This window comes from Nothobranchius furzeri, chromosome 14, assembly GCF_043380555.1.
Source record: "Nothobranchius furzeri strain GRZ-AD chromosome 14, NfurGRZ-RIMD1, whole genome shotgun sequence".
Classification (NCBI taxonomy): Eukaryota; Metazoa; Chordata; class Actinopteri; order Cyprinodontiformes; family Nothobranchiidae; genus Nothobranchius; species Nothobranchius furzeri.
Window position 1 is genome coordinate 59,658,544 of NC_091754.1, and position 25,935 is coordinate 59,684,478.

The following is a 25,935-nucleotide window of genomic DNA, read 5'->3' on the forward strand; positions in this document are numbered from 1 at the left end:
TATCATTTTCAGCAATTAGATGTAAACAGAATTTCTTATTTAGCTAGTTTAGACCATTTTAAGTTGGATTAATGTTAATAAATTGAGTTTCTCATTAATTTGTTAAAGGGATATTCCACCCCTAAGGGAAATTTAATCTGTTGCCTTGTTACTCATAGTTAGGTAAGGAAAAATCATTTTGTAACCAGCCCAGTTATCTCCTGATCTGGCAGCATTTTGTTAGCTTTAGCTTAGCATAAAAAATGTAAGTGAATGGTAACAGCTAGCAGTTATTTAGAAAAAGTCCTAAAAATGACTCAATGGTCCTAATGTTTTCTTTGTAGTATTCTGATGTGTCATGCTCCTCGCAAATCAGGTATTGATTTATTTTCATTACGGGGAGGAATCCCAGGGCAGGAAGCCATTAGTCATTCCACATTGGATGGATTTCTATGAAACATTCTGTTATGTGTTTTCACAACCGTTTGCTACTCAAACCACAAGAATTTTCTTCCATTAAAAATGCAACGTACCCAAACTATGGCAGTTAAATCCAGAGCAGCTCGCGCATTTACAGAAGTATCTTTTGATGCCGCTGCGTTGAGTCTTTGGCCTTGTAGCAGCAGCGGCTTACAGTGGTACTTGGTTATAACACACTCCTAAATTTAAATTAGCTTCGGCAATTTCTTCATGTTACTTATTTTCATTTGCACTCATTATAATTATTGAAAATTAGGATTAATATTGAGTAATTTTGACCTTTTCTCACATGATGCTAACGTTTATCATTCACTTACATTGTTTATAGCAATGGGTACCGAATTCGTTACTTTTTAAGGTACCGACCGAATTCCATAGTACCGACTGAGCACCGAATCACGTCATTTGAAACGGTGCCTCGTTTTGGTACCCGTCCTTCATAACGAGAACTTGCCTAGACAGCTGCGCATGCGCAAGAGCGTAATGTCGTCGGTCGCTGCGAGCGAGTTGTAAACAGAGCAGCATGGTAGAAAGAACGCACGCTAAAGCTTGGGTCCACTTCACTAAATGTGATGGGTAACTGGGTGATGATGAAACCAGCGACAACGATCTAAGTGAGACATCCTCATCTTAATCTGCTCCGGTAGGTAAATAAAATGTTTAAGATAACGTTAGCTTGATATGTTAGCTTCCATTCCACTAACGGTGCGTTCGCTTTCTCCTCGGAACTCCGAATTTCCGACTAGAAGAACATGAACGCGCTCTAAAGTTTGGCTTCACTTTACTAAATGCGACGGGTGATTGGGTGAAGATGAAACCAGCGACAACGATCTAAGTGTGAGGCATCATCGTTTTAATCTGCTCCAGCAGCTAAATAAACAGTTTAAGATAACGTTAGCTTGATATGTTAGCTTCCATTGCCACCATTGTTATCAGCTAATGGTGCGTTCGCTTTCTCCTCGGAAATTCTAACTTCCCAGAAGGAAAAATCAAATGAACAAAGACGGCAAAAGGAATGAAGATGCACAGTAAATTTAGTTCACAGTAAAGATGTTTGCTTCAGTTTAATTATCAGCTTATAAAACTACAAGGACGATGTTAAATTACAAACAGTTGTATGTTATTTATCGTGATGTTTATCAAATGTTTACATATTGAGAAAAATATATATTTAATTATAAAAGAGAATTAAAATATTAAACACTCAAAATGATCTAAAATTGGTACCGTTAAGTACCGGTATCGATTCCTAGGTACTGGGAATTAGTACCGAATTGATTCAAAGGTACCCATCCCTAATTGTTTATGCTAAGCTAAAGCTAGCATAATACTGCCAGATTAGGAGAACGACTGGACTGGTTACAAAATACTTTTTCCCACTTTTTTAACGCTGCGGAACATGGCAACAGAGTGAATTTCACTTAGTGGTGGAATATCCCTTTAACAGGGTGTCCGCGGGGTTTTAAAAAGTATTAAAAAGTGATAAATAAAAATAGTCAAATTTAAGGCCATTAAAAGTGTTAAATTTGGTCTCAGAGGTATTATTTTTTCCAAATTAGGTATTATTTTTTTCAGACTATCAGGTGTCATATTCTGAACATCGACATAGAAATATATTCCGAATGAAATGTTTTGAACGATTATAAAAATAAAACAAGCCGATTATTTGCTCCTCCCACTTGAGCTGCCCTGAGTTACAAATGAAGCGCTCCGTTGCCAACTTAGCGACTTTGACGCTATTTCTAGCAGCTTTTCAGACACCCTTCTTGACTTTTTAAATCTTAAAAGTACCTAGCGAACACCTCAGAAACATCTCTGGTAACCCTTAGCTACTTTCTGGATAACTGTCGTCGACATTTCCTGCAGGTTAGCTAAACACTCCGCCTGCGCTCCGGACCGTTCTTCAGGACATTAGGAAAGGGAATGATGTAGTGATGTGTCAGTCGCTAAAGAAACAGCTCTCGGAGCCGGCTCCCTGTTGGATTAACCAGAGTGAGTGACACACACACCGTACCTGCGGACTCCTGAGCCGATAAAAACGGCTAAATGTGCGCGTGCGGCGTGCTAAACACACGTGCAGCTTGCCCCCGATTGCTGAGACCGGGTTGGAGGGTGCAGCTGTGGTTGGGACAATTATTACATTAACTGATGGACTTGTAAATAAATAGTTTATAAATAAGGTAGAAATAAGTTCCTCACGTTGATAACTAATCTCTCTGAGGACACGGTGCTAGTGCACTCTCCTACAGCACCTTGACACGACTCAATAAATGTTATGCAACATTTTGTGAACATCAATTTATTTGCATGTATTTGTTATAAATGCCACTGTATAATTCTTGCTGTCAGTATTTGCAAGATATTGGTATTTGGGTCTGTACTGGTTAGACTTAAATGAGTTAAACCAAGGTCTACAGCCCTTGGGTCATAGACTATGAGCTATAAGCATATTGGTCTTTTTATACTGGGAATCAGGAGTTATTTTAGTGATCATCTTGTTTCTTGTTTATTTTTGCCCTGATTGTGCCCTGAGCAGTTTTATGACTGAATAAAAATAAATAAAAAAATCTACATAAATTGAAAAATCGTCTTAAATAATCGAGATCTCAATTTCAGTCACAATAATCGTGATTATTGTTTTTGCCATAATCGAGCAGCCCTACTTTAGCATATCCGGTCACATAATGATGACGTCATATTCAGTGGTCGTTGTGCATCATTTCAGGCCTCGTGGTCAACTGTCTGAACCGCTGAACAGAAGTGCCTGGCTTATTTTCTCAGTAAAATAAATATGTGCAATACGTTGTCAACATCAGTGAGTCTCTAAGTTTATTCTTTTTGTATGTTATATATGTTAAAATATGTGTAAATAGGTCGCTGATTAACACTTTCAATTTAGTGTTGTGATGGTTTTAAAAAAATTCTGAAGGTAGTAAAAAAAGTATTAAAAAGTAGTAAATTTTACTTAAGGATTGCTGTATATACCCTGTTTAAGTAGTATAAAAGTCAGATCGTAGGGTTGTCTCATGAGGACAATAGAAGACTAAAGCTCTTGAAAATGTCATCTTGAAGTATGTTAATAAAAGCAGTTGTTTATGACAGAGTAACTATTAGAGCTCAGTAAGAACTCGTCTTGCAGGTCCATTCAAAACAGGATCCATTTAAAGTCAACAGTCCTGAATACAAATTTTTAGATTAGGAATTATACTTCAAAACAGAGCGGTTGGGTAAAATTGATCAATCTAAATGTTAAACAGCCTCATTAAAATGCATATGTGCAGAGAAAGAGTTTATCTGTTTGTAATTTATGACAGCAGTTTTAATTGAGCACCGCGGGTTTAGTGTTGCACCAGTGAAAGTGATATTGTCACACCGGCAGCACCGGGACAAACGGCTGTAAATGGATTGAACCTGACTTGGATTGTGATTCTAATTGGGTTTATTGAGCTGAGAGGAGGTGGGGAGAAATGGTCTTATGGTGGTGAGATTCCAGCAACTCCTGCGTGATTAATGATCTCATTTTTCTTTACATGGAGATGATGAAAATGACTCCATACAAACACAACACAGGGCCTAGTCGTTACTCATTTTATGTGCTGTTGTTTGTTTGGAGAGGGAGGGGGGGGCAGGCGTTTTTGTTGTTTTTTTGTTTCATGGCTCATTAAGTTGAGTGAGCTCTCTTGTTTTATTGTTTTTACAACTAATAGCGGTATTATGAGCATAAATCAAAGCTGTAACGACTGCTTGTGTCCGTCTGCAGGTGGGATACGAGAACGCCGGCACCGTGGAGTTCCTGGTGGACAAACACGGGAAGCACTACTTCATCGAAGTCAACTCCCGCCTCCAAGTGGAGCACACGGTCACCGAAGAAATCACAGAGTAAGCATCAGATGTTGACTTGCCCGGGTGGTTTCAGGCTGCCGGGCAGCTGCGTGATTACGCCGGTTGCCATCTTGCATGCGTGCTTGGTTTGGCGTCATCTGTCTTCAGACAGGTGCGGAGCTTCGAGGTTGGGAGGTTTCTGCTGGGAAAATTAGCAGAATTTGTGATTGAGATTTGGAGCCGTGGAGCAGCTGTAGAGTCGGGGGAGCAGATTTGGGGCGACGCGCGTCGGTCCAACAGAAATGAGGAGGAAGGTGAACAGGGTGGGAATAAGAGAAAAGATTGATGATTGAAATCACGACCTGAGCGGGATTTGGTGAGGAGAGAAGCAGAAAGATGAGGTCAGAGGAGGTGAGACGACAGGAAAAAGAGAGAGCAGTGAGAGGATGATGAAAGTTATAAATAGCATTGTGCTGCACGGCGGGAAGTGGCGTACTGAAACAACACAGATGGGTCTCAGACTGGTGCAGAAGTCGAACACAAACCCCTCAGATCTGTGCTGTGTGCACACATTTAGAGTCTGCCTGATTCCTCCACCAGGCTGGAAGACAACTGCTTACAGAGCGGGATGAGTTCATCGAGCAGCTGCGATGGAAACCAAGTCACCCGTTGCTACGGCAACCCCATGACTGACAACTTCATTTGTATTCAGTCGTAATCTTGATCATTCTCCTCACTTTTGTTTGGTTCCTTTCATCTGGCCCAGCTTTCTATTTTGGGTCCTTTTACTGACGGGAGCTCTTTGATGGACTTGCATCAGAGAAGAAAACGGAATTAGGAAGACTTTCCTCTCGCATCAGTCACCTTCCTCAGAAGAAATCAGATCAGTTACCTCTGTAGTGAGTCTGCCCTAAATCTAATCCCTCATCTGGATCTGTAACGCCCTTCGTGGAATCTGTAAACGTCTATCACCACCTCGTGGGGGCCGGTTGGGTTTTAGTCATTTTTGTTTAGTTTCAGTGACTTGAGTTGATGGACCGTCCTTACCGGGACATGTCAGGTGAAAGGATGCGAGTGGCTTGAGTTCTGCTCTTCCTCTTTGGGCTTCTCCCATCAGAGGTCTCCACAGCATCTCCTCCGTCTCCATTTAGTCCCATCTTCCACACCAGCTACCTTCATGTCTTCTTTCACCACATCCATGAATCATCTTTGGTCCACTGGCGTACTCGTTCCTGATCCTATCCGTCCTCGGTGCTCCCAAGGAGAGCCTCAACCGATGGTGATGCAGAGGAAAGGATGCAGCTTTGACTAGAAGTACGGTTTGGAGGCTCTCACAAATAAATGTCGGGCCGGTAAATGTATGTATAGTTACAGTAATCCCTCGTTTATCGCGGTAGATGCGTTCCAGACCTGGCCGCGATAGGTGAAAATCCACGAAGTAGGGACTCCCAGCATGCCCCTCGCGGGGATTCCCTCCACGTCGCACCTACGTCACAAACCGCAGCTATAAACGGAACTCCCCTTTCCAGCTCACCACTCAGTCATCGTTTCTTCAGATTCATGATCAGAGTTTCCAACCTAGCGATCAATCCAACGAACTATCAGCTCATAGTAAGTTATCTTACTTACTTCTGGAAAGCTCGGCATTTCCGTGTCACTTCGTTGACGCTCGAACGCTCGGGGGTTTCCTAGATCAGCCGGCGTTTCACCGACGCTCTCACTTCCATGTCTGTGAAACCACGCTCCCTACAAGCTCAACTCCCGAATCCAGCCGACCAGTCTGACATACAGTACTATATTGAATTATCGTATGATCACATTCTCTTTTTGTGGGTAAAACTCAAGAAAAAAAATTTTTTTACTTGTTTTTTTTTTGTTTTATTACAAAAAGTGCATTTTATGATGAAATTGATGACAAAAAAACAAGAATTTCTTCATATTTCGCATAGAAAAATACCGCGAATCAGTGAAAAATACCGCGAATCTGCGAATTCCCCCTGAAAAATGATCCAAAGAAAAAATCCGCGAAACAGCGAGTCCGCGATGAACGAACCGCGAAGTAGCGAGGGATTACTGTACTCTACTAATAGTCATCTTTCAGTAGAATACCTGGTAACCAAGTGGTGTGATGGCTGCGTCTCCTGAGAATAATTAATGTTATTCATGCCCAGTAAATGTGGAAGAAAATGTTATTATTTTATTTTTGGAAACCTTTTATTTCTCGTCGGTTTGCTGCTCATGATTTAAAGTCAAATTCCCAAAACAACAAATGAAACAAAACGTGTTGGGTCCTGGAGGCTGAGACCGGTCTTGATGGTGCATCGATGCCCTTTATGAAAGGTGGGACTCAAATAAAACAACACTTTGAAATATTGAAGCTGTAAAGGCTGAATAATTCATCAGTATAGTAAGGGTGGGAGAGTTCTGCATCCGTCTGGGTGCACGAGAACCTTTTGCACTTCGCAGCAATCTGAAAAATAAATAAATTTTCTTGTAGATGAAGAAAACAAATATACAAACAACCCAAAGGAGCCAAGTTAAAGTTTATTTACACCTTTTTCTAAGCAAAACCCATCCACGTTTTCCTGATTTAGACCGGCAGACGTACGACACATTGTCCCTTCATGTGATTTAGCTCTGGAAAATGAAAATGTCACATGTGCATACGTGTTATTTGACTTAGTTTGGTGCAGCCACACAAAGTGACTCGTCAGAAGGTTTAGTTGTTAAAAGAAGCAGCTCACAGATGGAAAGTCCAACAAAAGCAACAGTTTATTAACAGATGAGCGGCTGAAATGGACTCTTTGCCAAACGGAGTTCAGAGTGACGTTCACACTGTTGTTTTATCATTTCAGCATGTTGTCCGTTACGCTTTGTTTCCAGTCAGCTGAGCTCCAGGTCTGGTGTGCGTGTGTGTGCGTGCGTGCGTGCGCGTGTGTGTGCGTGTGTGTGCGTGTGTGTGCGTGTGTGTGTGTGTGTGTGTGTGTGTGTGTGTGAGCTCTTTCTTCCTGTCTCAGAAACAGACGGTTACTAATAGACTTGTCAGACTCATGTTTATATCGAGGTGGGAAAACTTGCCTCAGCTCTTCGGTTCTCTTCTCTCTCAGCCGTCTTTCATCATTTTTCATTCATCCTGCTTGATTTGTTTTTTCATCATTCTTTTCTTTTGTTGTTTTTGATCTTTCTTTTCTAGCAGCCTCAGCGGTTGGGTTTATCTCACCTTAATTCCCTGGCTGCATGTGGAACTTGCATAAGAAGACAAACCCTTTGTTTCATGTTGCTACCATGCTAGGAACCCCAACATTAACTAAGTTTCATTAAATTAGCTTTTCTTATTTTCAGGATTAATTTGTTGGGGACGTTTTGATCATTTTGCTTTGCTTTTACACATTTCTGTTTGCACGCTGGCCTTACTGCAGAGGAAGCAGCCCTTTGATTATATTGAGATAATTGACTCATTCACTGCCGTCGTCATTTGCATGTTTTTACTGTGTGGGCGTCGGACGAGCCCCCGCACCGTGAGAACAAACATCTCAGCTCTAAAGCCGATCTTCATCCTCATACATCACACGTCACGTGATCCGGAAGCAGAACATCCATGTGTTAGGAGATCGTTTTGGGTCGTTCCTGTAAAAAAAAAAAAGTGAGGCGCGGACCGGAAAAGCGTCTGCAGATCACAATTCGACAACGGATTATGAAAGAACAGATAACGCTCGAAACACGCGGATTCTTCCTGATGTAAGAGGTGAGTCTCCGCTTTGTTTTGGTTGTTTTGTCATCGACATCATCCTAGCGCGCAACGTTCTGTGACTCTTACAAAAACAGTAAAAACGGTGAGAAACGCTGGCAGTGAATGAGGTAAAGGATGAGGAACTCATGGTATTCAAAGACAACCCACTTCTAGTTTACTAATGACAGGCCAGGACCCCAACCCCTACTGCTTTATGCATAGGCACATTAAATGTGATCATTTAACACTTCATACAGACATACAGAGTTTATATGGAGTTCTGATTATACTGTAGGGTAAGCTATTGGAATTTTATAAATGTAACGCCACAACTTTAGCTCAGACAAAATGTTGGGGACTCCAGAAGGAACCACTGAATTTTTATGGTAAAAACAAGGACATTTGAAATACTTTAATGCTTTTGTCCTCATTAAAACACAAATTGGATCATTAGTGAAACATATTAGTCTTCGTAGGGGTGGTATAGGGAGCCTAAGTTACACCCATCTACTTCTGGACCACGGGTCCCCGGAAGAACGAAAAACGGGGCTAAAACGCTATTTTCTAACTCTGCTCGTTATGGTCCATGGATTTCACATTTGTCTGTGAATTTTAATAACACATTTTGACACCAAGAAAGCACTTATTTTTGAACAGGGGGAAACGCTATTTTAGGTTTTGTGTGAAAATAAGTCCAGGACTACAAATGCGCTTCACGAAAACGACGTCATCGAACCAGACACGAAGAAAAGCCGAGGGAAAATGGCTGTAAGTTCAGTGAACTTCAAATCCTTCTTTCAGGAGGAAGGAACCACCATAAATCTGGACATTTGATAAGTAGCAGCTAGGCTGGAGGAGAGGAGATTTTGTGGTGACGTCACATATGCGACGTGCTGATTTCTGCTGTGTAGTCATGCAAATTTCGAACTTTTACAGCTGATAAATCTCAAAGTACGTGGCTGGCGTGGTCGAAACAGCCATCATTTTCATTTAAATTGCAGTACAGCAAATGTGCGATCCAGGGCATAAGGCAACCCGTTAACTTGCATTCATTTTTTCGTCCTTCGACCCGTGAGCCGACTGGAATGGGAGGAGACTGACGCTGGGGACACACCGGCTGCGGAAGCGCCGCGAAGCGAATCGCTCACGAAATTCGGCCGCTGCTCGCCGCTCCTCAGTTCAGATCAGACGCGCCCCAGCTGTAGTTTTTCTTTTAAACACTTGGAGTCCTCCATTTCCTCTCTGCCTTTTCTCAGCTCTTTTCCTCTACGTTTGAGTGTTTGTGTGTGTGTGTGTGTGTGTGTGTGTGTGTGTGTGTGTGTGTGTGTGTGTGTGTGTGTGTGTGTGAACCTATGATATGAGTTGTTTCTGCCAGTTGAATCTCTTGGAACCCGCTCCAATTCTGCAGCTGTATGCTAGCAGTTTCTTCCGACATGGGTACGTAAATAATCATGTTTTTCGGGGGTCGTAGAGCTCCTTGTGTTTCTCAACTTCCATAATTAATTTAAAGTCATCCATCTTAACTGCTTGCCTCTGACTTTCTGCTTCTCTGTCCTGTTTGCTCCGGTGAAAAGACACCCAAAAACCACACACCCCTTCACGTGGTCACACACGCACACAAGTTCGATGTGTGTGTATGTCTGTGTGTGTTCGTGTGGTTTTTCTGCAGTGTCTGATTACGAACACATTTGACTATTGCGGAATTTTATTTTGAAATGCTTTATTTTGTTAACGTCACCTGCCTGCCTCTTATGTCTAGGTTTGACTTCCTGCCAGAATTGACGCGATTCACCCGCGAAAAAAATAGAGCCGACGCCGAAATGACCGCTGCACGGCGGGGCGACTGTGGCACAGGAGTTAAGTGCTCGCCCCGTAATCGGAAGGTTGCAGGTTCGAGCCCCGCTCAGTCTGTCGCTGTTGTTGTGTCCTTGGGCAAGACACTTAACCCACGTTGCCTGCTGGTGGTGGTCGGAGGGACCGGTGGCGCCAGTGCTCGGCAGCCTCGCCTCTATCAGTGCGCCCCAGGGCAGCTGTGGCTACATCGTAGCTCATTCCCACCAGTGTATGAATGTGTGTGTGAATGGGTGAATGACTGATTGTGTTGTAAAGCGCCTTGAGGGGTTCCATGACTCTAGAAGGCGCTCTATCAAATTCAGGCCATTTACCATTTTAGAGCCGACGCCGAAATGACCGCTGCACGGCGCGGGCTGGAGCGCCGGCGCTAGGCGATTCGCGGCGCTTCGGCGGCCCATGTGCTCTATAGAATAGCTAAACAAGGGCGCCGAATGAAGGCGGTCCCATTTTCGCGGCGCTTCCGCGGCTGATATGTCCCCGGCGTTAGGCTCTCTATGGTACACCTAAGCTACAGTTTAATAAGGGTTAGGAACAGGAAAAAGAAACAACCTCCAAAAGCTTATATTGAGAGATCCTTTACACCCTTTCCTAACTCTGGAAATACAAAATAATGAATACTAAACGTGTAAAGCTAGGTAAGTGCTAACGTGCTTCTATTTTACAGCTCATGTCTGCATTAACCGTGTTTTAAAAATGCAAATGTATGACCTTTTTGGATTTCCATACTTCCACCTCTCTTTCCACTCTCGCTATCAGAACCTTTCCTAACTGCTGATTTGAGACGAGCAGGCAGGACTTTGAATCACCTGCCATTCTTGCTCTGTTCTGTTGCTGATTGGTTTGATTCTTCAGTTCCTTTTTAAACCGACTGCTGGTATCACCTGTGTCCACTGTGTTCTGTATCCAACCTCACGGACCAAGGCACCATAAACCCTCAGCACAACATGTCCCTTCACACGCCCGTTCTCTGGAACGTTCTCCCTCCTCAGATGGGCCGCTAAATTCCTAAACTGGGCAAGATTTTCTCAAAATTAAATTTGTCAGATACACTTAATGTTAGGAGATGAGATACATGAAACCCAAGAACGAGCTGCTCCAGACGGAATGAACTGAACACTAATAAAACTGGCTGCTGGTTTTTGTCCATCTGAAATAGCTCTGATGGGATTGATTTAACCAGTGGAATGAACATCCAGGCCGTAGTTTTCCGTTTTCCACTCCCTCACCTGTGCATTTTCCTCCATGCACATCTATTTCACCTGCCACCTTTCCTTCAAGCACTTGACTTCATTCATCCACAGTCAAAATCATGCATTCATTTCTCCACTCCTTCCCTTATCTCTTCACGCTGCTGCCTCCTGTCCTCCCCTTTTCTTCCAGCATCCTTTCAACCTTGTCAGCTTCTCCTTCTGCGTCCACTCCTTCCTGTCATTCCCATCACCCCCTGTCCCCATCCAACTCACCTTTGTCATCCACTCATTTGCATTCTCCCTCCAACATTCACATACCCGTCCCCCACCTCACCTTTCGCCTCATCACCTCTGACTCCTGCCTCGCCTTACCCGTAGTCCTTTCCTGACCTCCCTTCCTCCTTCTGCCCACATGTATTGCTGCTTGGTCACTTCCTCCATCTGGCTTCATTTATAGCTAGAATTATAAGAATAAAAAATTATGGAAACAGAATTAAGAAACAATCTTGTGATTGGATCGCCACTGTCTCAATGATGTTAAAACTTTGGCCTGAAACTTTAGTTATACGTAAAACAAAGTGTCGTACGTGTAAGTCTCTAAAAATAGATCAGAGCTTCGACTCATTGCAAGAATTTGTAAATCTTGGTTGTTGCCAGCATGAGTGCTAGAAAGTACTGCTTGTGTTTTGCAGAGGAACATCTCCCGTCACTGTTCAGGCACTTTTGGGGGTGTACTCGTGTGTTATTTACCATTTCATTGAAGGTATTGAGATGTGCTGTGGGTGGTCATTAAAGTTATGGGAATTTGTTTTTATGGCTGTTAAAGTCCTAAAGTTTTCCTTGGTCTAGGGTATTACCGTCTCCTCAGAAGGTCGCGGGATTTCTTATTACGGCATGTAACGTAGGACATTTTTAGGGTTTCTGCTATATTTTTATTAGATCTTTTTAGATTGATGATTCAACATATACATGTATGTCCAATGGCCTTCTGTGATGGATCGACGTTACTTCAACAGCAAAAAAAAAAAAAAAGAAAACTGGATGGCTGCACAAACTAAAGGTTTAACCCTCCCACTGTCCTAATGGGTGTGACCCCACGAGGAAAGTTGACCATTGAGCAGGGTTGATGGTTTATCCCTTGAGCTCTGTGTGGCAGGGGTGAGGAGTGAGCACCATCTCACCCCTGCCACATGGACCTCAAGGGATAAACCATCAACCCTGCTCAATGGTCAACTTTCCTCACGGGGTCACACCCATAAAGACAGTGGGAGGGTTAAGCCCTGGAAACCGAGGGTCCCCGGTACCAGGTTCCTTCGCACTTCCGGGAACAAAGTCGTAACAAAATTGGACCAAAAGCATGCTTAATAGTGTAGAGCTAAACTACTCATATATTAGAATAAAATTACCCACGTACGTAACAGGAATACCTAATGCCAACAATAAGCAACAATTAGCTGCAAAGTGAAACGGCTGTAAAAACACGTTAACTGCACTGATCAGGAAAAACTCTCAGTAGTGACAATGCAATGTGATCCAATTCACAGCAGCAGCTGTTTAAATTAAAGCCCAGACTCTCCTCTTTTCAACAATATAAGTATCATTACTCTACGTGCCAAACTTACGGAGCTAACTGATTACAAATGATCAAAGCAAAGCCGATTTCATGACGATAAAAGCATAAAGTCTGTCTTACATTTGCTGTTTTCTGGACAAAATTTGTATTATAGTGAATAAATCCACTTGTTTCATGTAATTCTACATTCTGATTGTCAAATAGAACTGATCAAAAACATTTTTGGGTTATTTTTAGCTGCTGGAGAGTGTTCCATCATTTCCTGGTTTAAGGCGAGTCTACTGCTGTGATTGGTGTACAAAAGCCAATCGAGAAAAAAACTCGACAGCAAGTGATTCTGTTGGCTCAGCTCACAAAAATGGTGCAAGTGGATCTCGAGAAAATCTTGTGTGTGTTTTGTGCGTCACAGTTATGCAGCGATTCAAACTGTTCAAAAGTTGTTGTTTTTTTTTTTGTCACTGAAGGACTTTACAATGTTAACAAAGATGGCCGAAGATTAAATGACCAAAACTAGTGGGTGAATGAAATGGTAATGCAATCCAAACACACTTGGTACAGATGTGGTATTTGAGCGTGCGCCTGGTGTGTCTGCATATAAATCCATGTAAAATTGTTGTTCTTCACTTTATCAAACTCCAACTTGTACAGCTAATGTCAAGAAGTAGGGCTATGAGTTCGTTAAAGTTTGAAGCTACTGCTGCGCTTTTTCCAAAGAGGTATTCACACTAAGCACATTTTTTCAGGCGGTAACGCAGTAACGCATATACTAATAATGAAACATTTCAACAAATCCCACAAGATTTTACTTTAAAATGAGACCAAAAGCAGTAAAATATTGGTTACAGAAATATACTCATTAACTCATTCACTGCCATTGACGACTAAAGTCGTCATTTGCATTTTTTTTTACTGTGTGGGCGTCTGAACGAGCCCCCACGCCGGCAGAACAAACATCCCAGCTCTAAAGCTGATCTTCATCCGCGTACGTAACACACCACGTGGTCTGGAAGCTGAAAATCCACGTGTTAGGAGATCATTTTGGGCCGCTGCTGTAAAAAAAAGTGAGGCACGAGTCGGAAAAGCTTCTGCCGATCACCATTCGACAACGAGTTTTTAAAGAATGGATAACGCTCGAAACTCGTGGATTTTTCCTGATGTAACAGGTGAGTCTCCGCTTTGTTTAGGTAGTTTTGGCGTTGACATCATCATAGCGCACAACATCCTGTGACTCTTAAAAAACTGTGAAAACGCTGGCAGCGAAGGGCTTTTCTGATCAGAAAATGGCTGGCAGTTAATGAGTTAAAGTGTGGGCATGTCCTTTTCAAGCAGATTTAAAGATAAACAAAAGGCCTAGGTAACAAGAGGTTAAACATTATTCTAATGTTTGTAGTGAAAAACCTTCTACATTGTCCAACAGGAAGTGGTTCTGCTATAAATCTCATTGGTCGTCCCATTATGTCTACCTCAACAGTAACATACCGCCCAATTATTAATTGTAGGCCTTCCTGGCTATTGGTTATGAGGATAATAAAATTAGATATCTGTTTAATGATTTAATTGACCTAATTTAAATGAATTGTCAAACAATCATTTAACGGGTCATAAAAAGTTAATTAGTAATTAATTTAATGAGCCATACAGTCATTTTGACTTTATTGAGCTGCCAGACACTCCCTGAAGTTCTTCTCCTAAACAGGAAGTGTCACTACCGAGAAAATACCACAGCTAAACCGGCAATGGTTTGAAACCAGTCCCAACCAGTCCCATCTGCTTTAAAATCTATGGTTCTTTAAAGGCTCTCTCCAAACAGTGTTACTGACTTAAAGCAGCTTTCCGGAGTTTTCCACTTTCAGAAATGATGTATGATTTGTCAGAAATCCGTAAAAGTGATTATCATATCATGTACTGTGATATAATATAAGCAGTGTGTCTTTTATTTTTACTTTTTTGCTAAGCACGCCCCCCTGCCCCACAGAGCTCCATGCAATAGGAAACGGAGCGCCGACCAGAACTAACCAATAGCGTTAGACTACCTCTTACTTGCTTCAAATTTAAGGAAGTACCTCGGCTGATGCAGAGCTGATGAACTTTTCACGGACAAGTAAGTCTCTAAAATATAAATATATAAAAACACAACATGACATGAGAATAATACTCGTTTTGTAAAACGACGTGTTTTAGCTCCGTTTGTGGCTACAGAAGCACATTAATAAACAGAAAAGTGAAGTCGCCATCTTAAAAAAACAGAAGGAGTGTGATATGCTTGTCAGCCACTAGGTGGTGCCATCGGATAAGAAATACTCTGGAAAGAAGCTTTAATAATGGATTTCTCTGTTCAACAGGATTTCAAATTATAGATCAGAAAATTTAGCATTTTAATAACACCTCCATGTTGTCGAAGTCTGTCGTAATGAAATTGCGATACACCAAGACACGTTTCCGTTTTAGTATGACTTGGCGATTAGGGGTGATGGAAGTCAGTCTGGCTGTATGGGTATTCGAGGCACAGAGGATAAACAGAGCAGAGTAACCAATCCAATCAGACAAGCCTGAGTCTCACAGAAATAAAACACCCATGAAGACCTGCAGTTTATGTCTGACTTTATCCTTTTTGGGCTCCAAGCTGCTTGGATTTCAGATCAATCTTTGATAATCTGGACTGATTCCCCACGTTCTCGTTACGTGACGAGAGATGATATTTGCATCTCTCCATCCAACCCCCCCTCCCCATCCAGTTACAGTCCCTCTCTTGGTGGCTGCTTCTCTTCATATAGCTTTCAAACTTGTCACATCTCTGGCCGTTGTAAAGGGGTGAAAGCTTGACGGGGCGGGGCTTTTTCTTCTTTTTTCTTTTTGACTGAGACGCCACCGTGACACCTGTCACTGCTTCCCGTGCCTCTCCATTTCTCTCCATGGTAATAATGTGAGCCTGCAAAGCTGTCAATAAAGAGGCAGAATACCATTAAAGACACTCTTCCTATGTGCATCTAGATGCATTCAAAAATAAGCAATATTCTCCTGAGGTCTTTATGTCCAAGTGAATCACAGATGATATCTACCCTTAAACAACCTCACTTAGACATTGTCTTCCGTCAGTGCTGAATTTCTGTAGCATAGAAATCTAGACCAAAACAATGGGTGCTGATGGTTGGTGTAGCCACGCTCCGTTGTAGCCCCAGCAGGTCTACCATTAGGGATGGGTACCTTTGACCCTTTGATCGTAGTCAGACCCATAGACATTTAAAAACTCACATATGTTGGATAGCTTACCAGGCTAGAATCCTTGAATAGCAGAGCAGACTGATTCTAACTGGCTATGCCGTAGACATAGTCTAGGGTAGGGCTGCAGCAATCGAAGATTTCCCCCTCATGTGAGAATCTACTCGCCCGGGACTACAACTAGAAGAATAACTGTTGAAGTAGCGCTCCGAGCGGCTGCGGCCCAAACAGCACCAGAACCGCTCACGGCTCATGAGCAAACAAGGCCCGCCAGCTATTTCCCTATTAACACACGTCTGTTTTAATTTCTACACTTTTTTTCTCTCACAATAACAAGGATAGTCGAGAAAGCAGGTTTGCCGTGGTTATGTCAAATTATACTGATCACAAAACATTTATTTACTTTCTTTCGTTTTCCTCCGCCACTCATAAATACCCGTGTCCTCCTGCAGCAATCCCGAGGGACAACGGACATCAATAACAACACAGTTACGCCCCCTCTCTGCAGGTCTAGGATGATGAGGGGACTAACACAAGAAAATAGGTGTAAAGGTGTGTGAGGATAAAGGACGAGGAGGTTAGAGTAAAAACAACAGGATTTATTAACATAAGGTGTCCGTGGGTAAACGACATAAATAAGGCTTACTACTAATAAACTCAAACATAAGCAGTCTCACTGCTTATGAAAAAAAGAAGGCTTTCTGCCAAACGCAAGATATCCCCGGCTCAAAAGTCCTATGGGGATAAAAGAAAACTTCCACGAAGGGTTAACCCTTAACAAGGCGTGTGACAACACGCTCAGAAGGTACCCAGGCTAATCCTGGATCCGGGATCTCTATCAACAACCTTAACCCAACCTTAAACCCAGCAGGAACGGTCTGAACAGCCTTAAACCCGACTGGTAACGGTAGCAAGTGTCTGTGAGCTGAGGAGAATCTCTGGCTACTCCAGGATCTCCGCGATGTCTGCTGCGTTCCTCCTTTTAAAGAGCTGGGAGCTGCTTGATCACTGATGAAGATCAGCTGCTGTCTCTGCTGGCGTGCCTCTCTCCGAGGTCCTGAAAGGGCGCTGGAGCGCTGGAGAGTGAGAGCTGGCCGCTCCTGGCGCTGTCCCTGGTGCTGGACCCCGTGCAGCGGGGACAAAAGGCTCAGGCTAGGATGAGAGGACGGACCGAGGGGATGAGGGTCGTCACAAACACAGTAAAAAGTCCGACCTGTTGTGTAAAAACTGCTGTTTTTAGCACATTTTTAGGTCTGCCTTGTTGCTACCAGAGGCACAGTGTGAGCTGAAACTAAGTGCTACAAATGAAAAAGTCGCACAGTGTCCGCAGAATATATAGCGGACCTCCGAGTCCGCTTGCAGAAGTGACATCTACATGTGGATGTTTCCTGGTCAGGTGCTGCAGCATGGAGGATGTGGTGTTGTGGTAGGCTAAATCCATTTTACAGTGTTTACACTGGACTACGTTTTCTGCCTTACGACGTAAAAAATGGTCCCACACTTTGACATTTTCTGTCTTTTTCGCACTCCACCGGGGTCCACGTTGTCCGCTTAAGCCATCTTAAGAGAAATTTAAGCTACATTCGCTACTCGCGTGTGCATTCAGTGCAGTGTGTATGTGCGTCACTTATTTCGGTCCGGGTGAAACACGACCCCGGGCGATTGCAAAGCCATGAATTAATTAAACATGAATTAAACGAAGCCTCGAGGCAGAGAATTTGACTCGAGGCTTTTTTGTCCTCGAATTATTCGAGGTACTTGAGGAAGCGTTTCAGCCCTAGTCTAGGGCTGGATATATTTTGTGTAGGAAACTCTGCACTTTTGTGTGTGTGTGTATGTGTGTGTGTGTTGTGAAGTGTTTTTGAGATGATTGCCTCTGCATTCTGCTCCAGCTCTGCCTTTGAACCGCTCCTCTCCCAAGGTTCCATTTGTCTGTAATCTAGCTATAAATGATCTTTCCTTCAGTGTGTTGTATGTCTTTCTTGGCTTCATTATGCTCAAAGCCAATTTATGTGTGTGTGGATGCACAATTCTGTCACGGGGTATTGAACATTTGTTAGATTGGTGGTCAGGAGTCCTCTAAACCCTAAAATGATGTGATTATTCCCCCTGGCTCATGCTGGCTTGTTTGAAACGGTGATGGCTGAAGACGAGTGGTTGTGTTTCTGTTGGGATGAAGAGACATGTGGAGAAACAGTGCTGTCGTTTTAATCTAAGCCGGTCTGAGTCTGCTCACTGAGCACAGAAGAAACGCTTTCACGTTAAGGGGATGGCTCATGGGACTCTTGATCATTCACCAGCATTCATTACTGTTTTTCCAGGAAAATAAAAGTAATAAATAGCAGTTGTCAGATTTCCTTGCAAGACCGCCTTGATAGTTTATCTAAAAAAGACAATTTCTTTGTTTAAGTCAAACTGTAAGGATTTATAAACTTACTGAAGTAGACCTTAATTCTCAAACCAACCATTTGATCCATGGAGCCTGTGCTGGCTGGGAACGCCATCGGAGCATCCCTAACCAATATCGTGTCTGATATCAAATGGTGAGCATTCACTTTTCAGGGTATCCGCGGGTCCTTAAAAAGTCTTAAATTAGCTTTTCCACATTTAAGGCCTTAAAATTCCTTAAAAATGACAAATAATCCTTAAATAGTTTCAAAAGGTCTTAAATTACCAAAGACCCAATAAATGATTCTTTTATTTCTATAAAATTTTCATGAATTTCTCAAGTGGTGCTCGCTGCAGAACCACAAAGGCGGAGCTGCACCAGAATCAGCCCCGCCCATTCCATCAGAGTCAGTCCAATTCCTTCCAGTTGTCAGACTTGATAGCATTCTGGAACCAAAGAGGGTGTTATAGCTAAAAAATGCAAGATTGAGGACGGAGTTGAGAAGTGAATTGAACAGTTTTTGTAAAGGTTCCATATAATTAAAAATCTAACTTTTGGAACTTTTTATCATGTTATATTGTCATTTCCTCATAAGAAACACGTCAAAGCCATTTTTGGCCTCATTCATGCATTTCCTTCCCATCTCAGCTTCAATTTGGTCTCCTCCCCTGAAGCGGGTCTGGTCTTGGTTCTCAAATCTAGATATTCTGTGAATTTTCTGCCAAATTATTTCTGAAATAACTTCTACTGAGACACCGCCGGAAAAATCATACATCCCGTCTACAAAGACACACTGGATAGCACAATTAAATGTAACGCCACCCAACTTTTATCAGATGTGGTGGTGCTGTGGTTATGGTGTTAGGTTGACATGCAGTTTTGCGCAGGTTCGCCTCCCAGTAGTGGAAATATTCTTTAACCCCCTTTCCTCATTTCTAGCTACACTTGCCAGTACTATGTCTACAACAATTTATTGGTATGCCGTTTAACATATAATGACTAATGTGTTTTTTATTTATTTATTCATTCGTTTATTTAGCCAGTGTGAGTCCATTTGTGAGCAGAGTTTCAACTAAAATGCTGGTTAGGAACGACCAAATTCAAAGAACTTGTAGAGACATAAATATTTTGCTGAAAATGAACATTACAACTAAAATATGAACTAATTAAATGTTTCAGCTGGCTAAATAGATTGTTGCCGACCCCACCGAGAATCGAACCAGCACCAGCTGAGGGGAAAGCAGAACTTAAATCGGGTGATCTTGCCACTGGACTACCAGGACCCACATGGTACCGGTACATGCTGTTGTCCAGGAGTTTTTTTTAGAGCGGCTGTGGGTAGATATTCGCTAAAAGAAACCTTTTCATTTCGGGATATATTCAGACTTTGCCATGTAGCAAGTTATATTTATCTTGTTTAATTGGAGCATAGAACATAGCATTAACGACTGTAAACTAGTAACAGCCGTAATTTATGTGGGTCAGGTTAGTTTGCGATAAAGTTGAAAAACAAAAATGGAAGTCAGTGGGCTAGGCTGAGTTTGCATGAATGGGCGGGGCTGACCCTGGTGCAGCTCCGCCTTTGTAGTTCTGCAGCGAGCACCCTCTCGAATTTCTAGTTAGTTCAGCATTTTTTGTGTATGATATTGGCGTAAGCAGAACCGTACACATTCGGTTGGTTGTGGAAGGGGGCTATTTTTAGATGAGCACGCTGGTGGGAGTTTGCGCCATGGGGAAGTGCAACATTAGTGGTAACTGGATGGCTAATCCCACATTCACGACATGGTTAGCACCGGTTCCAGGCAATAGCTGGAAATTATAGCTTAAATTTAATTTTAAAAATAGCTTCAATTTGGTCAAAGTGGCCTTAAAAAATGTCTTAAAAAGTCTTAAATTTGGCTCCCTTAAACCTGCAGATACCCTGCTTTTACAAATCTTTCTTTTCTGGGGGAAAAAAAACTAACACAACATTTTCATGGTACAAGAACACCAGAAAACATGCTGAGTCAGCGTTTCATAAGAGCAAGTCTCTAAGGTCCTAAAACCATCACGCTGCATCCGTCACCGTAACAACAGCGTGACTCTGACCGGCCAGTGCTTGTTTTTTAATTAAAACCTTCTCCACATAAACTCTCTCCCACATTAACACCACGGCTCAGATTATTAACGAGTTTATTTCTGCCCATGCTCAATATCTTAAAATTCCAGCTTCCAATCATTCCAGGATTAGTGCTTCCACAGGAAACTACTGTTGATCTCTTTGATGGGAATATTGACCACATAAATGGTGATCTTAGTGAGTAAGAACACCAGGAGTGTAACAGCTGGATCCGGTCTGTAGGTTTTGCCACCGTTACGTCAAACAGGAGACCTTATTTAGGCGTTTACAGTTTAACGCAGCAGCTGGTTGCTGCAGGGATTAAAACGGCCTCCTGAAGGACACGCGGAGCGTTCCGTCTCTTTAGAGAGATGCCATCATTAGATTTATACGAAACAGCCTCAAGACGAGCAGCCACAGAGTGTACGTTACTATCGCTGCAACAAGATGGAGACCGTCTTAAAAACAGAAAATAGGAGCGTTTATCAGCTTTTATTGCTGCTGTTTTCAAAACTTGTGCATATGTACCGTTCAGAACGGCGTTAACGTGTATTCAGTTTTATTGCTCCGGGTTATGTGAGTTTGAGCGATAAATATGCCCCATTCTGTCATATTTTAGCGTGTGTGTGTGTGTGTGTGTGTGTGTGTGTGTGTGTGTGTGTGTGTGTGTGTGTGTGTGTGTGTGTGTGTGCACGTGGTTTGAGAGGAGCGGTGTGTGCTGCACCTGGTTGTTGGACTGGCTAGAGCTGCTAATTGGTCTTAAATGACCGTTCTCCATCTTCATCAGTCTGAAGGAAGTGGCAGTGAGTGAGGTTGAGGCCGACAGAAACAATGCTGCAGGTTAATTGACAGAGGGTCTGGCAAACAAGGCTGGAAGATGGAGAAAACAGGGTGGATCAAAAATGTAAGCAGCTGTGAAAGTAAGTCATCAGACCAAGATGTGATGGTCTCTGATCAGAGTCATACAAATCTGTCAAGTTCCTGCTTTAAATCACATCTCCATAAACCGTGGTCACTGCTTCCCTCTCGTCGATTCCTTTATTTAAACCATCTGTCTTGAAACTGATCTAATAATTCATTGACTCAGCTTTTTTGTGTGAATCTTGTTCCTGTTCATGTGAGTAGAATATGTAATTCAGCAGCGAACATCTCCGTGTCTTCTGGGGCTTTTAATTTGGTAGGATCTGGAAGCGTTGCTGCCCCATTAGCAGTTATCTTCATTCTCCCCTCTCAGGTTCTCAGAAGCCTTTAACACTTTGTCAAAAATCTGACTGTAATATTTTCAGTTGTGACCCTCACACTGACGCTGGTCTGTTTAAGACTTACACATGCTACATGTTTGGACCGCCAGCTTGCCCTCCTACACCAGCGACTGTCCATGTTCCCCTCGCCACTGATCATGTAGGAACTTTAGATTTGGTTCTGTACACCACTGATTCGTTTAATCTAGCCTAAATAAACACACATGTTTGTAGTAGGCCACAGCTATTCTGTTAGAATGAAGGTATTTTGGGGTTTGTGGTATAAATGTTTGTTTTAATTATCTTCGTCTTCGTCTTCCTCTGCTTATCCGGGTCCGGGTCGCGGGGGCAGCATCCCAATTAGGGAGCTCCAGGCCGTCCTCTCCCCGGCCTTGTCCACCAGCTCCTCCGGCAGGACCCCAAGGCGTTCCTGGACCAGATTGGAGATGTAACCTCTCCAACGTGTCCTGGGTCGACCCGGGGGCCTTCTGCCGGCAGGACATGCCCGAAACACCTCCCCGGGGAGGCGTCCAGGAGGCATCCTGACCAGATGCCCAAACCACCTCAACTGGCTCCTTTCGATCCGGAGGAGCAGCGGTTCTACTCCGAGTCCCTCCCGAATGTCCGAGCTCCTCACCCTATCTCTAAGGCTGAGCCCGGCCACCCTACGGAGGAAACTCATTTCGGCCGCTTGTATCCGCGATCTCGTTCTTTCGGTCATTACCCAAAGCTCATGACCATAGGTGAGGATTGGGACGTAGATCGACCGGTAAATCAAGAGCCTGGCTTTCTGGCTCAGCTCCCTCTTCCCCACGACAGATCGGCTCAGCGTCCGCATCACTGCAGACGCCGAACCAATCCGCCTGTCGATCTCCCGATCCCTCCTACCCTCACTCGTGAACAAGACCCCGAGATGCTTAAACTCCTCCACTTGAGGTAGGACCTCTCCCCCGACCCGGAGGTGGCAAGCCACCCTTTTCCGGTCGAGAACCATGGTCTCAGATTTGGAGGTGCTGATCCTCATCCCAGCCGCTTCACATTCGGCCGCGAACCTACCCAGCAAGAGCTGAAGGTCAGAGCTGGATGAAGCTAGGAGGACCACATCATCCGCAAAAAGCAGAGACGAGATTCTCCTGCCACCAAACTCGACACACTCCACACCACGGCTGCGTCTAGAAATTCTGTCCATAAAAGTGATGAACAGAACCGGTGACAAAGGGCAGCCCTGGCGGAGTCCAACCCTCACTGGGAACAGGTCCGACTTACTACCGGCTATGCGGACCAAACTCACGCTCCTCTGGTAAAGGGACTGAATGGCCCTTAACAGAAAGCCACCCACCCCATACTCCTGGAGCGTCCCCCACAGGATGCCCCTGGGGACACGGTCATAAGCCTTCTCCAAATCCACAAAGCACATGTGGATTGCTTGGGCAAACTCCCATGCCCCCTCCATCACCCTTGCAAGGGTATAGAGCTGGTCCACAGTTCCACGGCCAGGACGAAAACCACATTGCTCCTCCTCTATCTGAGATTCAACTATCGATCGGACCCTCCTCTCCAGTACCTTGGCGTAGACCTTTCCAGGGAGGCTGAGGAGTGTGATCCCCCTATAGTTGGAACACACCCTCAGGTCACCCTTCTTAAAGATGGGGACCACCACCCCGGTCTGCCACTCCCTAGGAACTGCCCCCGATGACCACGCAATGTTGTAGAGACGTGTCAACCATGACAGCCCTACAACATCCATAGCCTTGAGATACCCAGGACTAACCTCATCCGCCCCCGGGGCTCCGCCGCTGTGTAGTTGTTTGACTACCTCAGCAACTTCTGCCCCCGAGATCGGACAGTCCATCCCCAGGCCTCCCAGCTCTGGTTCCTCCTCGGAATGCGCATTGGTGGGATTGAGGAGCTCCTCAAAGTATTCCTTCCACCGTCCGACTATAGCCTCAGTTGATGTCAGCAGCTCCCCATCCCCACTGTAAACAGTGTGAGCGAGTTGCTGCCTTCCTCTCCTGAGGCGCCGGACAGTTTGCCAGAACCTCTTTGGAGCCGATCGATAGTCTTTCTCCATGGCCTCACCAAACTCCTCCCACGCCCGAGATTTTGCCTCGGCAACTGCCACTGCTGCACCCCGCTTGGCTATCCGGTACCTGTCTGCTGCCTCCGGAGACCCACAGACCAGCCACGCCCTGTAGGCCTCCTTCTTCAGCCTGACGGCTCCCCGAACCTCTGGTGTCCACCAGCGGGTACGGGGGTTGCCACCACGACTGGCACCGGCCACCTTACGACCACAGCTAGCAACAGCCGCCTCGACAATCGCAGAGTGGAACAAGGCCCACTCGGACTCAATGTCCCCCACTGCTCTCGGGACGTGGTCAAAGTTCTGCCGGAGGTGGGAGTTGAAGACCATCTTGACAGGTTCTTCTGCCAGGCGTTCCCAGCAGACCCTCACTATGCGTTTGGGTCTGCCAGGTCTAGGCGGCATGTTCCCTTGCCATCTGATCCAACTCACCACCAGGTGGTGATCAGTTGACAGCTCCGCCCCTCTCTTCACTCGGGTGTCCAAAACATACGGCCGCAGGTCAGATGATACGACTACAAAATCTATCATCGACCTGTGACCTAGGCTGCCCTGGTACCAAGTGTACCGATGGGCATCCTTATGTTCGAACATGGTGTTCGTTATGGCCAAACTGCGGCTTGCACAGAAGTCCAATAACAAAACACCGCTCGAGTTCAGATTAGGTGGGCCGTTCCTCCTAATCACACCCCTCCAGGTCAAGCTGTCATTGCCCACGTGAGCATTGAAGTCCCCCAGCAGGACAATAGAGTCCCCTGATGGAGCACTATCTAGCACTCGTCCCAGGGACTCCAAAAAGGGTGGGTACTCTGAACTGATATTTGGCCCATAAGCACAAACAACAGTCAGGACCCGTTCCCCGACCCGAAGGCGCAAGGAAGCTACCCTCTTGTCCCCCGGGGTAAACCCCAACACACAGGCAGAGAGTCTCGGGGCTAACAAAAAGCCAACCCCAGCCCTCCGCCTCTCACCCGGAGCAACTCCAGCAAAGTAGAGTGTCCAACCCCTCTCCAGGTCTCGTGTTCCAGAGCCAATGCAATGTGTCGAGGTGAGTCCGACTATATCTAGCCGGTACCGCTCAACCTCTGCCACAAGCTCCGGCTCCTTCCCCGCCAGCGAGGTGACGTTTGGGACATTTTTTTAATTATGTGCTGTTTATTTAAAATGTGAACGCTTATTAGGGATGCACCGATACCTCTTTTTTCCAAACCGATACGATACCGATACTTGGATCTGAGTACTCGTCGATGTCGATTACTGATACTTCTACCACACAAAAAAGTGCAATGCTTTGGAATACAGATTTTATTTTCTTCTCTGCTTTCAACAGGAAAAGACTGTGAGGAAGATAAAAAGTAAAATATATGAATGGAAATCATCACAAAACTAAAATATTAGGTGAACAGAAATGACAAGTTACAGTGAAGCCATTTTCAAGCAACTGCATTGGTATCTGTTAACTTTTACCGATACTGGTATTGGTATCGGTGCATCCCTAACTCTTAAGATATAGAAGTGTCAAGACCTTGAGTGGCAGCTCAGTTTTAACATTCGTCTCCAGCTCGCCTAAGGAAAACGACCCCTTCCCACATCCTTTCTTTTATCCCGTTTGGGCTGCAGTTCAAATAAATGCATTTAGATTTTAGCTCCAAGCAATCGCAAATAAAGAAATGTGACTGATAAAACCAGACACTCGTTTTACATCTTGAATTGTATCGAATTCTTCCCCTTAGGCAGTGCAAGTTGAGACAATAGCAAACACGCCAGCAGTGTGATCAAAAATACTTTCATTATTAGGCCCGAGCAGCAAAAGCGCTGCGAAGGCCTCTTGTTTTTGCTCTGTTTATTATTTATTATTCCGGTGCCCCCTTGAATGGCTTTTTGGGGAACTTATCATACCCCAAAACTCACAATATTTTGCAAACTTGTCAGGCCTGGTGAAAAATTTGATATTTTAAAGGTCCCAAAAAAATCGCAAAGGAAATGGCTGAACAGCGCCCCCTAGAATGTGAAAAAAACCCTCTCCATAAAGCTTAGTTTATCATACAGTTATGAAATTTGGTACACTTGTAGTACTCAACAGTCCGCACAGAAAAGTCTCTTGCAACCATGGTCAATATCAAACAGGAAGTCGACCATTTTGGGTTGAAATGGCGATTTTTTATTTATTTTTTTGCCGTTTTTGCCGATTTTAGGGTCCGTTTTTGATTGGATTGCTCGATCATTTTTCGCACGATCGTCTAAAAAATTATGTAAAATTGCTCAGAAGGGATGGGTGAA

At 44.1% G+C, this 25,935-nt stretch overlaps 1 protein-coding gene across 2 annotated transcripts in view; it reads left to right on the forward strand.

Annotated features, from left to right (window-relative positions):
- pcxb (pyruvate carboxylase b) overlaps positions 1 to 25,935 on the forward strand; it is a 471,382-nt gene that overhangs the window by 109,261 nt on the left and 336,186 nt on the right. For both annotated transcript variants that reach the window (XM_015952373.3, XM_015952374.3), the window contains exon 10: positions 4,220 to 4,338. In XM_015952373.3, coding sequence (XP_015807859.3) covers positions 4,220 to 4,338 — 119 coding nt within the window. The remainder of the gene's footprint in view (positions 1 to 4,219; positions 4,339 to 25,935) is intronic.